Source organism: Alosa sapidissima, chromosome 14 (assembly GCF_018492685.1).
Source record: "Alosa sapidissima isolate fAloSap1 chromosome 14, fAloSap1.pri, whole genome shotgun sequence".
NCBI lineage: Eukaryota > Metazoa > Chordata > Actinopteri > Clupeiformes > Clupeidae > Alosa > Alosa sapidissima.
In genome coordinates, this window is record NC_055970.1 from 11,500,353 (window position 1) to 11,518,519 (window position 18,167).

Below are 18,167 nucleotides of genomic sequence, written 5' to 3' on the forward strand. Positions count from 1 at the left end.
AGAGGTTGATGTTGAATTGTTACTTTTGACCAAAACTCCTAACTGCTGCTTTAAGGCTCTCATTGAAGTGGTATATTTTCCATCATTGGCACAATAATAGTAGCCCCTTCCACCGTTAAAATAGTACTTGCTGCCTCGGTTATAACTGACACTGCCATTGATTCACCTAGAATATCTTCACATTCACAAAAGATTGCTTTGAACCGATGAGATTGAAAAACATCCCAAATTGCTGCTTTTGCACCTTGCTCTTTTTGGTATGTCACAAAGAGCATATTGGGCTGTATCTGTTTCTACAGCATTCACTTACTGTATATCCACTAATGTCAAACTAATTTTGCACTGAGCAATTTTCTACATGTGTGTACATTCTAAATATGTGCTCTATTCTGTATGGGCTCTAGCGGAGACATAGTATTGTCTTGGTTCATTTTTTGATGTAAATGTTTATATGTGCTGTAAATATGTGCTCTACTGTATATGTGTTCTATATGGGCTCTATATGGGCTCTATAGGAGACATAGTATTGTCTTGGTTCATTTTTTGATGTAAATGTTTATACTGTTCTCTGGCCTCCGTAAGTTCAGGGTCACCTGCTCTGTCTGGAGAGCTCGGGTGGCTTTAGGGCCTGAGTGGCCGCGGCCCACAGTCCTGCCCCCTGTTCTCATGGGAACGCAGCAGCTGGCCGTGGGGGTGCTGAACACAAACACAGCCCCATAAATCTCCCATCCACCTGTCCATGCACACCACCGAGCCGTTGGACAGAGCATAGCCTGAGATACTTACGTGCTTAGGGACTAACATCAAAACCACTCCATGATTAATCACTTGGGACAGTAACGCTGATATGATCCATGGTGAGAAGCTGTAGTGTAAATATGAGTTCTTAGAAGTAGTATGGTAGTGCAGTGTGGGAATGGGCCGTGACGCTTCTTGCTCACATGTTGAAATGCTCTTGCTGATGTCAGTTTGTGTTTTGGACTCGTTTACGACGCGCTGGCTTCCTGTGCAGGTCGCCATGTTCGTAAAAGCTGTCAGCACCACAGGGACTTCAATCGGCTGGGCCGTTGTCGAGAGCCACTTTCAAAGATGGGGACAGCAGTGCATTCTGGGTACTCGGATGGGTAATTTATATCCGGGGGGCGGTTTGGGAAAACATCCTGATGTCAGAATCATACGAATGGATTGGCGTCTGTGGTGACAACGACAAGGCCAGATACGTATGTGAACGGCTCACAGGGCCTGTAGGACCGGCCTAGAGAGAGGGGCTTGATTGTGGTGGATAAGTGATTGGCCATCTGACATCAGTGAGAGAGTCTATGGCATTTGTCCCCCGGACCCTCCTTTCAGGAAGTCACCAGTGACCCTCTTTTACATTGAGGCACAGGCACAAGAGTAGGACTCTTTGTTTTAACCGTTATCATTGACTTAACCTTTGGCCTTGCCAGTAGGGGGACTTAAATGTTCTCAAGTGTGGACAGGGCTACCTATTAATCTATTTACAAGACCCCTGGGATTCATTAGCATGGACAATACACATGACCAAGTCTAATTCAGATTTTACACCAAAACTGTTGAGAAGATGGAAAATGTATCAAAAAGACTACCATAACTATTAGCCCCGGCTTATACATTGATTTTGAAACATTTCTTCCGCTATGAGGTTAGTATAGGGGGGCAGTTAATATGGTATTAATATGGTTTTGTTTCTTTCAACTAGCATAAAACACTATCTTGTGGCTTATACACAATGTGGCTAATACACAGGAAATTACTGTAGTAAAGCATGGAGACATTATATTGTAGGCTAAAAACACATAAAGTTTCTAATAAAGTTAGCAGATAGTCATTGAGGCGTAAAACTAATTAGCGTGTGAGTAGTATTGGGAACACATTATCTTCTCACTGCTTTTAAGTGTAATTGTTTTGACACTGATAGGGGGTGGGACGCAGTTGCGTATAGGAAATGAAAGATCAAGCCTTTTGGATAGAAGCCTTATTTAGTCATTATGGACAGAGGCTGTTTTGTGTGTTTGGTGCACACTCTCTGTAATGCCATTCACAAACTCCCTGAACTCAATGAAATGTATAAATACCATGTAATCTTAATCCTACATGCTATTTGATGGAGTGAATGAATCATAAAAAATGCCCTATGAAAATGTACAGTAAATGTTCTATGTGGCAATAGAACAACAATGGAAGAATTTCAGACTGTAGGCCTACTCTTGCACACATCTGGACTGATGTTATGGCCCTAATGATTCAATAGCTAAACAAAGTAACTTAATATCCCTGCGCACGAAATCTCACAGCATAAACTAAGAGTGGCTAATGGCTCATTACACTGTTCTGAATACGTGTAGAATGATGGAACTGTGATCTACAGTAAATAAACCTCTCAACAACCAAAGTAAACATTTAATGATGACATTGCATATCATCACATACACTGTAAGTATAACTGTCCATGGTTTCCTCAAAGGGACACACACACACACATTTATTTGTAATTGTAGTATTCACTCTCGCTCCTTTAACAAATATTTTGAGCTGCCACTTCCTTTAAAAAACATGCTGTTTTTAGGACGGATGTTTGACAACCAACATCAGATTTACCAGTGCCAAAACAGTAAACGTTGAGGAGGAACTGTTTAATGGATGTGTTGCAATAAAGGCTTTGTCATCCAATAAGGGTGTTACTTAACTATTGCCTAAATCTCACTCCCATGAAATGACCCTCCTCTTTGTCCAGTGTGCTAACCACAGCTTATACAAATGTTATGGAGGAGTGGGAGAGCTATAGGCTAAGTGTTGTAGGCCTACTGAATGGACTGTTTACCAGTTACTTTACAATTATTGTGTTAGAAATTGTCATTCTTTTTTAGTAGAAGCCGAATACACACATAACAGCCCAAGTAAACAGAGGCCAAAAATCTGCTTTCTACGCATCTCACACTTCTTGACCATAACCCTGTAATAGAAGAAACCCATAAAACCAGCCATCAGTTAATGCAGAGACATCAGGGCCATGGCGGGGGCAATCAGCACAGTCACAGGAGAGATGGGGTCGAACAGAGCAACAGAAAAGGGGCCATCAGAGTGGGCAAGAATGCACAGGGCATGACTTTGGACCAGCAGAAAATAACTCCGGGTAACAGTAATCCAGTAAGCCCACTATGAAAATCTCAGCTCTGAGTGTGCATTACCAGCAGAGCAGTGCATCGCCCACATGCCAGCTAAGTATAGCTCTACTGGAAGCACAGGGGTTGAGTGAGTGTCCAGTAGGATCTGATTCATAAATCAGGCTGAGTGACACAAGCTCATCATCACACAGTTCAATGAGCTTTTAAATTAAGGTCACAACCATTTCCAATCACAACTTAGCATGTACTGCATGTATGTACTGTATGTCACTTAGCATGTACTGCATGTACTGTGTCACTTAGCATGTACTGCATATACTGTATGTCACTTAGCATGTACTGCATGTATGTACTGTATGTCATTCAGGTGTGAAAGTTGACCGAACTTGAATTTTACTTTTTTAGTTTAATTGAACTGCCCTTCTATCTATCTATCTATCTATCTATCTATCTATCTATCTATCTATCTATCTATCTATTTATCAAAAAACTCTAACTCTAAACTCTAAATTCAAAAACTGCTGTAAGAACACTGAATGTGATCTCCGTTGGTGATCATTCTCTTGACACTAGTGATGGGGACGAGACCGCCTATGCCGAGTCCGAGTCAAGACCGAGTCTTTGAAGGGTCGAGACCGAGTCGAGACCGAGTCTGTTGGTTTTCAAATACAGTCGAGTCCGAGTCAAGACCGAGTCTTTGAGGAAGCAAGTCCGAGTCGAGACCGAGTCGAGACCAAGACCATAAAAAAATTGCAGTTTTAATATTCATAATTTAATATCACCCCAGTTAATAATCAACAGTTAGGCCTACAGACTAAGCTAGATTGGGAATTGTTTAGAGGAGCAGTCTTAACGTCTTAATATGGACTATGCTGACCTACAGACACTCACCGGCAGCAGAGCCATAGAGATAAATAAACGGCTCTGACGGCAGTATCTTTGCATTGCACCATGGGATGTCATTTTCAAATAATGCCGGTCAACATTGCATTTTATTATTATTGTTGTTATGTGTTGTCTGTTTTTTTATATGAACATAAAAAATGCGTTGGTCTCGAGGACTCGGTCTGAAATTACGAGTCCTTCTCCTCCCACTGTGGTCCGAGACCGAGTCAAGACCGAGTCTTTGAAGGAACGAGTCCGAGACGAGACCGAGAAAGCAGAAATTGGTCTCGAGACCGGACTCGAGTCCGAGACCGGACTCGAGTACTACATCACTACTTGACACTGTGAGATCAAAATAAATACTGTATGATTAACAATATGATACGATGCATGGCAGGAAAAGGTCAAAGGACATGTCCATGTTTGGGAAAGGGAATTTCAGACAGGCTGGAATCCCATGATTTAACATGGAGGCTACACAGCATGTAACTGTAACATTATTTTTACCGAGAGGTTGTATCATTTGAAAAAGGCCTTGCATACTTGTTGCAGATCTGTTTTTCTATTAGCCTCAAGTGGAAAAGTAACATTTAGACCAATGAACACACAGAAAATGTATGTTGTAAGTCAGGTTTCAAGTGATCCCAGGAAATCAACTAAAAGATACTGGAAGGCTGATTACAAAAGTAAAGCAAATGATGTAATTGAAGAAGTGTGGGAAATGTTTAAGCGTGAGGGTTGTGGCAGTAAATAAACCAATCCTCCTTTCTGTGTGACTTACTCACCACTTCTCTTCTCATCACTTATCTGATTTCACTCCCTGAACCCTTATTGGCGGTGCTGTCTTCAACCCACTCCTAGAAGTGTCCAAATAAATCACAGAACGTGCTGCGATAAGAAAATATTTTACATTTCACAGTAGCCTAATGTGTAATTAGTTCAACCTCCACAACATTTAGTCATTTGTGCACATCATAGTAGCAATTTCTCCTTCCTCTGAATAAATTGCAAATGCTTTTGAACATGTATCAGTTGCTTTGTCATGTCAGTCAAAATGAACTATACTTATGAATGCTGAATAGTCGTTCCCAATAAAACTAATAGTCTTCATTTCATTGCTTGAGTCATTACCTACAAAATTGGTTTTATCAATTTTATTTATCAAATTCTGTCACAATGCTGTAATTGCAAAGAGCATATACAGTAAAACTGTGAAACGTACATATTCAATGTCTTGTACTCACTTACTCCCCTAACTACAGCAATTTGTAACTTTAGTTTTCAAATGGCTGCAAGTACTGTATAGTGCTGTCTTGAGCATTTTCAGGTAGTGTCACCGAGTTCTGACCTTTATTTGCATGGGAAAACACTGAGAGCATAAACTGTCGTAATGAAAAAATGACAAAGCCATTTGACTATCTTGTTCATAAACGATGGTGTCAAGACTTCTCATTTTGGTGACACTGGCAGTTTCATTGACATAGATACCTGTTTTTGAGGAATGGACTATCTATTTTGAGCAAGTGACGTGCTTTTGCAGGTTATTGCTGTGCAAATGTTAATAGTGATGTGAGAAAAGCACCAAAGCGACTGAGAAAAACTGTAATTAGACGTGAGACTATCTACACTGAAAACAAGTTGTGTTGATCTTCAATGGTATTATGCAAATTGTTTTTAAAATGTAATCTGCATAAAATGAATATTCAAATGAAATTCAGATAAATCTGAAATCAAGAGTTACTGTAAATTTCTGTGAGCTCAATAATACTGTAGGTTTCATGAACAGCGGAAATGTTGGTATTATTTCTATTATTCTTACTTGTTGCATTATAGTAAATAAATAAAAATTCATCACACCCACCATGCATCACTGCATTCTTTTTTTGATCTCAACCCTAAACATAAATCCTAATCCTAATTGTAACCCCTGCCATCTACCCAGAAAAATGTGCTGTGTGTCTCTGCGTAGGAAATATACTGTGCTATCCAATTACAGTAATTCAGTATTCAGGACATAACAGCAAAGGACTGCTAAAATAAAACTTTGAATCACTGTGTCGACTTGATAGACAGATAGTGATTAGGTCCCTGATACTGTCTGATAGCAGGCAGGTTTGGCCAGCAGTGGGGCTGGACTGCTACTGTGTCCCTAACTAACTAGGGGTCATTAAACCTGTGTGTGTCTCAGCAGGGGCCTGGGCCTGGTCCCAGGGAGCCAGTGCTCCATCTGGAATCCACATCCAGCCTCCCCTGCTGGGAGCCAGGCCGCTGGGGACATAGAGGGACCCGTTTAGCCCTGCAGCGGGAACAGCATGTCCCAACATGCCCGCCACGGTCTTCCTGTCCATTTCCGAAGGCCCTGAGTTTCCCCTGCCCTGCCCCAGCCTGGTATTTGGACCTGGTCAGGAAAGGGTCAAAACGACCACGGGGCAGCACAGTTACAGTAATGCAGTAATAGAGATGTGAGTCAGCTCGGCACAACTTGGCTCTGCGTGGCCACATGTTGTAATGGCAAAGCCCTATAGCAAAGCCCAGGCCATGGACGTGATGGTTAAGTCATCTGAGTGGCTGGTGATGGGGGACTGGGGGGGGGGGGGGGGGGGTCTCCTGCAGCTCTTGTTTGTTTGTTTGTTTTTGTACGTGTGGGAATCAAAACAAGGCATTACGGTGCGCTCAGCAGGACGTCTGCTACAGATGAGCCCAGATCAAGACAGTGAGGATGTAAAGGGCTACTGACCGAGTTTCTCAGATCCATCTAGCTGGCAATGATGGCCAAATTGATTTGCCAGGATGACAATTATGACATCTGAGAGTAAATATTTTCATCATGCTGTTTTGAAATCATGAATTGCCAATGAGCGTTCTCATTGGAAGGGGAAAACATATTCAACACAAAACATTTGTCTGTTGTATATGCATCCCAAAGCTGACAGAACACCACATATTAAATGCTGAAGATAATAAAAATACAAAACGCTTACTCTCAGTATGTTTACATGCAGCATTAAACTTAATTATGCCAAGGCTACCAAAATGTCTGAAATTTATGCTGATGAAAAAATATGTTTAAGATGTATGAAAAAGTGATTATGATACAGACTGCAAATCTAATCCATGAAAGAGCTAATAAAATATACAAGGAAGATGTCAGAAATTCTATATTCTCCATATTGAGAGACTCCATAAAACCCTAATGTGAAAAGTCCCTCAGCAGAGTGAAACTGTAGACAGAACATCCAAATTATCACGCTCGTGCGGAAATGGAAATAAGCTTCAGATTAGGACTTTTTATGAATGTCTAAAACGGCTGGAAAAGCGAGGCAAGGTAAAGAGATCCATGCTGGTGAGCTTCACCCCACTCTGCTACCCGGGTCTGGGCCGGTGGGAAAGCAGCCAGTGTTGAACCTGAGACCTGAGAAAGCTCTTACTGGATGCTCTGAAGTGAAATGTATTTCACAACTGTCTCCTTCCTCTCACCACTGCTCTCAGACTTTTTTTGATGGTAGGTAAAGGGGGCAAGGGTGTGTTTGTGTGTGTGTGTGTGTGTGTGTGTGTGTGTGTGTGTGTGTGTGCATGTGTGTCTGTGTGTGTGTGTGTGCATGTGTGTCTCTGTGTGCATGCATATGTGTCTATGTGTGTGTGTGAACACAAATAAAGGTATTAAAATGTGTGTGTGTGTGTGTGTGTGCATGTATGTCTCTGTGTGTGTGTGTGCGTGTGTGTGTGTGCATGCATGTGTGTCTCTGTGTGTGTGTGAACACAAATAAAGGTATTAAAATGTGTGTGTGTGTGTGTGTGTGTGTGTGTGTGTGTGTGTGTGTGTGTGTTTGTGCTAGGTAGCCAGCTGGGCCCTGTGTAATAAGTCTGTATGCTATAGGCTCTGTACCGGAGGTGTTTAAGACCTGCTAGGTGCCAGGATGGAGGGAGGGAGGCATGGCGTCCTCGCTCGGTGGCGTCTACCACCCCGGAAAAATGTACCTGAGCTCTGCGGGCGATTATTCACAGTCTCTCAGGTTCCACCGGAGCTGGAGCCTCAGCAGATTGGCCTGGCTCTGGAGGCCCAGGCCGGGGACGCTCCTACACAACAACATTAAATCTGATCCCTGTACTAGGCCCATGGACGTGCTGCATCCAAAATGAGACCAGGCTTAATCCATGTCTGCAGTTTATATTTCTCGCTGTGGGTATTTTTCCTTTTTTTTTTTTAAAGTTGTCCTATTATTGTGTCAGGATAAAGTGAAGCCTATGGACATTAATGGAATTTAGTGTCAAGGTTAAAGTAGTGTCTACTTTGTGGCAGAACATATACTGTATTATGCATAAATCTATTACTATGGCAAAAAAAAAAATCATTAGAATATTTGCAATGTTTCCATTCTATGCGAACGTTTTTACTGGTGTGATTTGATGGCAATAGCCATCTCTGACTTCCATGAGTAAAGGAACATTTATGGAGCTGGTGGTATCTTTAGGTGAGGGTAGTGCTGTAACACCTCAATTATCTCCAACAAGGTGTAGAACTGCTTCATTCAGGAAGTCAGAAAACACCTCCAAGCCACTACGAGGTGACATAATTACTGAGGATTGGTCAGGAGTGTGAAAGTCAGGAACAAATGGGTTTGAGTTCTGAGGAGCATTTTAGCCAATAAGAAATGTCCTATTTGAGGAGAAGGGTTGCTAAATAGAATCAGAATGTGAAGTCACTTGTGCTGTCACATAGCACATGCGGTAGTAATGGAAATTTGCTAATGAAAGAATTAGTATAAGTATATATACTCTTATGATCCCGTGAGGGAAATTTGGTCTCTGCATTTATCCCAATCCGTGAATTAGTGAAACACACACAGCACACAGTGTACACACAGTAAGGTGAAGCACACACTAATCCCGGCGCAGTGAGCTGCCTGCATCAACAGCGGCGCTTGGGGAGCAGTGAGGGGTTAGGTGCCTTGCACAAGGGCACTTCAGCCGTGCCTACTGGTCGGGGTTTGAACCGGCAACCCTCCAGTTACAGGGCCGAAGTGCTAACCAGTAGGCCACGGCTGCCCATTAGATTAGAATTAGAACTATAAAAAAGTATTTTAATGTGATACAAATTCTTAGTTGTTTACCTTATAATTACTGAAGCTCTTAGTCAAGTTATTCAATTAATGGAAGGGTTTTCTTAAGTAATCAACCAATGTAAAGCAGACATCACATTCATTACTATAATCAATTCATCAAATGAGGATGGATCCTACAGTAGGCTAAATTTCATCATCAAATAATACAATGATACTGTTCTCACTGCATTCACCAAATCTCTCCAGAAAACCAAATTGTAAGATGGTGTCAATATTTACTCAGGCTGCACATAACCTTATGACAGACATGTGTATTAAGAAATATTAGGTCAAATACTGCATACCTGCCATGTGCATTAATCATATGCCTATGGATGTCTGTCTCTGTAATGAGCTGATGGAGACCTGGTTGTTTTGGGGGGCCAGTGTGAGTGGTTGGTCTTCAGCAGGTCACTGCGAGCTGAGGACCACCAGATGGCCGGCCGGTCCCAGCCTCTCCATGTCTTTCACCAGAGGAGACTGATCGTCCCGCTGGCGCTTTGTTCCCCCGGAGTGGACATGCTCTGTTTTATGAGCACGCTGCCCATAAAGGGCCTGGAGGGCTGCCCGCAGTAAGCACCATGCAGGCTGGATGGCGCCTCACATACTTAAAACAATTTTTAATGTTTTACATCACTGTGTGCCAGCGGATCATTTGCTCAGGGTGCCGTAATTCCCAGCTAAGACCAGCATGTGTGTCTTAAATACAACACCAGGAAACAGTGCACATACTCTGACATGTGGCTTACACGCAAAGCAACACATGGATGATCGTGTCAGCATTTTGAAAGTGGGCATCATTGAACTTTATTTAGCCGTGAAGCATCTAGTGGCATGTCTTTGATGCAACATTAACGTATGAGTGGTCAGATTATCAAAATAGATGATGACGCATGAATTGGGAACATACAGTAGTGCTACTTGTAAGATCTCTATTTTGTTACCCATTAAAAACTGAAATAGCGTTGTGATTCTCTAATGCAGAGAAAGTGAAAGGTATGCTCTAATTATCCAGCCTATTATGGCTGTGGCCCTGGGGACTGGCATGGTGTGGTCTGCACTCAACAGGCACGGACCAGCGAGTCCAATCAGTATGAAGATGAAAAGGCGGAGGACAGCTCCTTCAGAGTGACCTTCACATCCACTGTTACACACTCACCAGCACTGAGAGTCACATTACATCTTGTGATGCACAAGATCCTGCTCCCTCACACAACTATTTTTCAGTAATGATGTACGCCATAGAAACCTTCCCTACTAATCTATTACATTGCGTTTAAGTGTGCTATATAAATAAATGTGACTTGACATGACTTAATCTTAACTCCACACATAGCATCCAATAATGTTTGATGTATGAAACAAATCATCATCCTCAACAGTTGTTTTGTACCCAAACGACTGCCTGAGCATTAAGCTCCAATGCTGGGGTTCACAAGTTAATAAATAAACGACTAGGTGCACAACTCACTGTGTGGCTAATAGATTGAATGCGAAGAGTATTCCATGCTACTCCCCATCCCCATCCCAGAGCATCCCCCAGCATCTCCCCTGTCAGCTCCTTAAAAGAGACAGTAAGCATTGTTATTGTCTTTGTGGTGGCATTCTCACCCGTGAGTGTTGCTCCAACTCGGAGCTTCAAATGGCATTCCTTCAGAGTGTCACTATCCAAAACAATGATCCCTGATTATTTAAACCATTTGCACATGCCAAAAATGTTGCAAACTAGACCACCCTGTGGGTGATGAGCGGAGGCTATACCACCCAGGATTGAGACGTGGTAAGTACCTGCCAAAGCCCCACCATTAGGCACCTGAGCTAAATTTGGCACAGCCGCAGTGGCCCCAGCATCGCGTTCACACCTGCTGCGGCACTGTCCCAGGCCAGGGACGGTCTGCACAGTCCTGTGGGGGGAATTTGTTATGCTTAGGGGTTGGGATGCCCACCACTCAGACAACAAACAAGGACCCCTGTGGAGCCGACATGCAGTGTCCCTGGGATCTAGACTCGCTTCATGGGAAACGCACTGAAGTTTACTGGGCTTTTGAAAATTAGTATTGCTTGTTTTTGCCAACACATGATGGAAAACCTCTACATACTTATCTAATCATCACACAATGATTGTGTTGTCCAATGTAGGACAGTAAAAACGTATAAAAACAGAATATAATATAATGTCTGGAATCCAATTTATAAATTCAGTCCTCCATGTATCAACATAATGTACACATGGATGAGATTAAAACAAAAATATGTCCCATTGTTTGGCTGAGAGTGATCTCCAGTTGTTTGCATGTAAATCTCTCACTAAAGCTAATTGTGAACACTGAAAGCAGAAGCAGTTAATGGGTTAGTGCTAAAAGACCAACAACAGAACTGAAAACGGAGAAGGATGGATAACCAACAACGCAGGCTTAACTCACAGCTGAACTGATCAAACTCAACACAAATGTCCCAGCTCTGGAGGTCCCTTATTAACCAATTAAAGAGCTGTAAGTGATGAATGTTGCCCTGGCCTGTACCATTATTCCATTTGGGCCCATTCACCACCCACGTGAGCTTGCAGTGTGGAGATGGGGTGGGAGGATGGAGACCACACAGGAGAAGCAAACAATTTGACCGTCGCTAAAAAGCAGACCTTAGACTCACCCGTATCACACTGGAAAACAAACAGAATTATACTAATTGAAGTCTCCAAATAGAGTTTAAACAGAGTTTGAGTTTGAACTTCTGACTATAAAACGCCATGTAAACCAATTCAGGCCAAACTATCTTCAATCCTTACTCCATACAATCCCAGGACAGATAAGCATGTTCTCTCTTACTCTTCTCAGTAGCTTCTAGACTAGATTGGTGAGCTGGAAGGACTCAGAAAATGCAGAGTTGCAGACCTCCACCAAAGCTAATATGTCACAACAATGTTAGGGAAAGTGAAAATAAAATCCTGGATCCAGCCCTCAATCCGGATCTGCTTCAAAACATAACGGGCTATTTTTTTACTTGTTTTCTATCTCTCCTCCAACTTCAACAGAAGCAGCATGAGCAGAAAACATATCAAAGTAGGGGGTTACTTTTTGAATTTTCTTTTTCTGATTTTTAGTTTCTGTGATTTGTTATTTTTTGTTTGTTTGATTTGTCCTTCTCTTGTCTCACTACACATGGAGAGGCAAAGAGCAAATATTTGTAGACAAAATATAAACAGCGGCTGTGTGATGCGTGCTACTTCTGGCTCATGGGTGGCCTACCATGAGGCCTCAGTGTTTTCATGTTTGTGTTGCGAGACTTGTAAAATGGAGGTTTGGGAGGGTGGCAGAGGGCTCTTATAGACACTCTCTGACAGTTCTATCCAAGGGAAAATTCTTGTCTCAGTAGCCTAATTTTACTACAGACATTATTCCTTATTATTTTCTTAATTTAAAATGACCCTTTCCTGCCTCTTAGTGCACCATATGATAGTGGACAACAACAGTCATAATAGTGTACAAACTAGTCATTAGTAACTGTTCACAGCTACTAATGACCATTTATGTTTACCTAAAAGGAAGCACTGTTCATCACTTTCGAGAAAAGCCTTCAGCCACTTGCCATTATGAGAATCAGTGCATGTGATACTCCGACGGTCATGGATGTTCCAGCATGTTCCCTTGTCATTTTTAAGAACATGGCTCATCCTCAGCTGAGTAAGTGTTGGAGAGACCTGCAAACGTATCTGTGGCCCAGGCGTGAGCATGCTGACACTTCATTCAAAGGCAGCTGCAGAGTGTAGGCCTACACCCTCCAGAAAGATGATAATCGCCTTCAGATGCTCACAACATGACACAAGACCATCTCAGCAGAGAGGGAGGATTGTTTTGCACTTGCACAACCTAGAATGTGTTTCAAAGGTCCATCTGCACCCATGCAATCCTTTCACTGATATACACCATATAATACATAGAGTGACATCATAGTATGCTTAGCAACAGGCCATTATATATATATATATATATATATATATATATATATATATATATAGTACAGCAATACAGTATATATATGTTTAAAAACTAAAATACTTTGTTGTGATTATTAGTTGGATTCATAACCATAATAATAAATGCATTTAAAAAATAAACACTATTTATTGAAAATCATATATATTTTTCAAAATGTATTTATGTGTATGCTGTTGCAATGCAACAAATGCAAAGCAATGTCTAAGATGCATCAGAAGCAGGCTGCATGACACAGAACTCTTCCTCTGTTTTGGAGCGGGTCATGACTCCGTCTGCAGGGTGTCCGTACGCCAGCAGGGATTTGGCCCTAATCCTCGAGCTGCAGTGGCACAAGACCCGTTGGCCATCTCGTGCCCGTGGCCACAATCCCCCAGTATGCGGCGCAGAGTGTGGAGAAAGCCCAGCTGTAGGATGGCTGTAGCGCAATCTGTGGCCGGTCACAATGCCTGTGTTTAGCGAGTCGGGGGGAGCAGCCCGCGCTGGTTACGCAGCACAGCAGGTGTGAAGAGAAGCTCCAGGGCTGTTGCTGATTGCTCCAACCCCTCCCCTCCCCTCCCCTTTCCCTTTCTCCTCTCCTCCTGCCTTTCTGTTTTTCTGGGTTTTTTTACATTCGTGCATTATACAGTATTAGTATTAATATTATACAGTATTAGTATTAATGTTAACATGAACAAATAAATGAAACCTGTCAAAATATGTCAATAATTTAAATGGAAAGTTCATGACTGTCACATAATAACGTTGTGTGTTTAGGCCTAATTGATAAATACAAAGCACTTCACTCACATCTCACTATTTCTGTCTTAACTGAATAACCAGATGAGTGATCTGAGTGGTGAGTGAAAAAAAGGATTTATAATTTATAAGGCGTTTGTGTTCATGATTTTGGTGTTATTATTCATTTACAGCACACAGACTCTACCCGAGTCCTACATCTTGCATGGTTTGTAGATGCATTGCATTTATAAAAATGAAATGCAAATGTTACAGTATAAGGAATAACAATTGTCTCTCCAAATTATATTTTTTATTGTATATATAATTGTAAATATATATTATTGTATATATTTATCATATTATAATTATATATCTAATGTAGGTCTATTATTATATTATATGATAGTTATCTTATTTTATATATCTTTGAAATAAATAAATGCATTTTCTGGGTATGTCATGCCTTATCAATGGATCTGCATATTGAGCTATGTCTAAACCAATTGTTTTAGGTGTTCAAATGTATTGTTTAGTTTTCTTATTTTCCCGAGAAGCCATGCAGTGCCATATCTGAATGCCAAAAGTCAGCAGAGGAGTTCATCATATCAGCAGCCGCCTCCCCCCACCCTGAAATACAAACATGAAAGCTCACGTTCAGACTGCGAGTTGAGAGGGAGGAAGAGATGCATGTAAAGCCCAGGCTTAGTCGGCCTGAGGATTTAACTCTGGGCACGGTGTACATTACATCTTAAATCTGGACAACCGCGGAGATCAGATGCACGGATGCAATGTTTTCTACATTGAGTTTCAGAGAGCCAACTATGAAATACGTCATGTATGATACCTGATGCTTCACTGTGTCGGGAATTTTTGTTTTAAAAAATATGAATTTCTCTTTAGGGCTTTAATTGGTTAAGTTTGGAGAGTTTTCACCAGCCATTTCATAAAAAAATACAAAAATAATAATCTATTTCAGGGAAGACGAATAAAATATGATGAACCATTCCAGCCAAATATTATTATTAATAATAATAACAAGAAGAAGAAGAAGAAGAAGAAGAAGACGAAGAAAAAGAAAAAGAAGAATATAATCAAACAATACTATAGGCCTAATTATTATTATTCAATCATTAAGATATGTCTTTTTCATATTTATCGGAGAGTAACCCAGTATCTGGGTTGTGTATGTTTACTGCAACCCGTTATATTTTTGGTTTTCATCTTCTCATTTTCCTTAAATAAGCTTTCATATAATGTCTTCCAATTACCCATGACTAATGACCTCATAATAGTGAGCAGCATGTAGTCCTCCGTGCGCAAATTGATCTACCCATGACTCAGTGAGCTGGCCTACACTTGCGCTTTGGCTCTACAGCGTCACCTGTTGTAATTAACCGATATAACAAACTACATCTAATAGACGTTTACTACACACAGTTGTTTCTTAAGACTGTTCTTGAGAGTGTTTATGAAGACCAACTTTAAGCCCTTGAAAATACCATTGGAAATGTATCTGTAAAGAAGTGACTTGATATATCCAATAACCTAAAGGCAGGAATGAGTCAGACATTTTAGCTGTGGAGAAATGTACTATCTCCGTACAACTATAATTTTTACACACGGTTATATACTCAACCAGTTACTAATATAATCCACACCATCTGTTTAAAGAGCAGAACAGTAAGTTAGGCTATTATTCAGTTCAGTTATTTATTTAAGTCATCCCGTAGCCACTTGATGTGAAATAATAATAATAATAATAATAATAATAATAATAATAATAATAATAATAATAATAGGCCTAATAATAATAACACATTCGTTTTTGGACATTCGACTTATTTGTATAGTAAATGAAACATATTCTCTCATTGTTTTTAATTTTTCTGATTGCTTCCATTTTCAATTAACCGTCCAAACCATATCAAATAATCACCCAGTGTCACTTGAAGACAACGTGGACAACAATCTCCATAATTCATAACTTAAAGATAAATTCCCTTTTGCCATTACATGACAGACATTTCGATATCACCATTGCATTACGCACATTAAGCTTTCTGTCATTAAGTTAAAGACGCCCCTCAGCCATAGCCATTGGCTTGTCGTGTGGTTTGGACGCGCCCCCTGGAACAACTGGTCAGTATAAATCCGAGCCAAACTTCCATAGCGGTACGAAAGTTGAGGGTTTCCCAGCTTATGCACGCCCACACTTCTGATTCCTGATAGGTGTCAATACATACAACTGGTGTGGATAAAATATTCTCTGTGCCGCCAGTGGCAGTGAGAGACACATCAGCGGAAATCCTTTCAGTTCTTTGGAAATAAACAGATAAGGACCATGGAGTTGGATATCTCTTTCCCAATCACCTCCGCAGACGACTTTTACGATGACCCATGTTTCAACACCAGTGACATGCAGTTCTTTGAGGATTTGGATCCCAGGTTGGTACACGTTGGTCTGCTAAAGCCAGACGAACACCAGCAGAATGAAGACGAACACATCCGCGCACCAAGTGGGCACCACCAGGCTGGGAGATGCCTATTGTGGGCATGCAAAGCTTGCAAAAGGAAAACAACCAACGCAGATCGCAGGAAAGCCGCAACTATGCGTGAGAGGAGGCGACTGTCGAAAGTCAATGATGCGTTTGAGACGCTGAAGAGATGCACGTCCACAAACCCGAACCAGAGGCTGCCAAAGGTGGAGATTCTCAGAAATGCCATCAGCTACATCGAATCCTTACAGACCTTGCTGAGGGCAGGAGGAGGCCAGGAGGAAAGCTACTACCCAGTGCTCGACTACAGTGGCGACTCTGACGCATCCAGTCCGAGGTCCAACTGCTCTGATGGCATGGTATGTTATTCACACCGTTCTGACAAATAAATGTGTGCAGTGTGCGCTTTGATAGGTCTTCTCTCGGGTTGTAGTATACTTGCATCAGTTTATCTGACAATTTTACTCTCTCCTGTTTAGGCTGACTTCAGTGGGCCAGCTTGCACTTCAAGGAGAAGGAACAATTATGACAGCGCTTACTTCAACGAAACACCAAATGGTAAGAGTGAAGTCAAGCTGACATATGGAGATTAAATGGGCAAAGACAACTGAGATACCTTGACGGCAGTGGTCACCAAATGTGAATATCGTTTTAACATATAACCTGTTTCCTTTCAGATTCCAGAAACAACAAAAACTCAGTTATTTCCAGTCTGGACTGTCTATCGAGCATTGTGGAGAGGATCACCACAGATACCTCTCAGTGTCCGGCTGTTCAGGAGGGCTCTGAGGGTAGCCCCTGCTCCCCCCAGGAGGGATCTGTGCTGTCTGAGCCCGTTGCGACCGTCCCGTCACCGACCAGCTGTATCCCTGCTTCGCACGACCCCAACCCAACTTATCAAGTGCTGTGAGGATATCAGCGTTTGAGAAGCCAATGAACGAACTGACTTTACATTCTTCAGAACGAACTTATTCCTTTTCACATAATTGTTATTGACAATTGCCTATAGACTTATCGTTATAGACTTGCCTTTGAGATGAGTTGAGATAAATGAATGATTGCGTTCAGTTTCATGTCGGCCTTTAGCAAGTCTGTGTCCAATATCTTAAATGAACACTATTCCTGTTTAATCTTCAGCAATGATAGGTCTTTGTCAGTGTGTGTATGAATGCACTGTGTCAATGTGTGACCCTGTGGAAGACTAAAAACTAGGTGGCACTAAATCGATTAGAGATTAAGTAAATGTTTGACAGTTAGGCCTACCCTGCAGTTGAGAGAAATAATTGAAACCCACGAGAGGAATTTACTTCTGGCTACCCCCGCTGATGACCAATGAATATTTTTTCAACATTAATGTCATCTTTCGATTCCTCCGTTTGACAAAGATTTCTCACGATAATGAATGGAACACGAGGACCATTTTTGTAGATTTTGTAAATAAGAGCACTGCTGAAAATCAAACAAAATCTTTACTTATTTAATGTTGCTTGTTGAAAAACGCTTGTATTGTTGTGCCAAATGTTAAACTTTATATTTATAAGAAATGAGTGTATGTCAACATTTTACAAAATAAATATTTATACAGATTAGTTTACATTTTCGTTTTATTGATACATTAATCTTGCACTCTCAAAGGCTGATTGAACCTGGAGATGATTGTGGACATGACCAATTGTGCATTTGCTATAGCCACAGACGGCTAGGACTTCACTCTGAGTTCTATAGAATTGTAGGCCTGTCAGATCATATAATCGGTCTTGGTCTAACATATTTGTCACACATTTTGATAGACGGAGAAACATCTATGAAATAATAATAACCTAGGCC

General features: G+C 41.3%; 1 protein-coding gene across 1 annotated transcript; it reads left to right on the plus strand.

The window, feature by feature from the left end:
- The first annotated feature begins 16,010 nt into the window (after positions 1 to 16,010).
- Positions 16,011 to 17,934, plus strand: LOC121682319 (myoblast determination protein 1 homolog 1-like). Its single transcript, XM_042062417.1, has 3 exons — positions 16,011 to 16,699; positions 16,820 to 16,898; positions 17,018 to 17,934. The coding sequence occupies exons 1-3, from the start codon at positions 16,187 to 16,189 to the stop codon at positions 17,248 to 17,250; spliced, it is 825 nt and encodes a 274-aa protein (XP_041918351.1). The 5' UTR covers positions 16,011 to 16,186; the 3' UTR covers positions 17,251 to 17,934.
- The last annotated feature ends 233 nt before the right edge of the window (positions 17,935 to 18,167 follow it).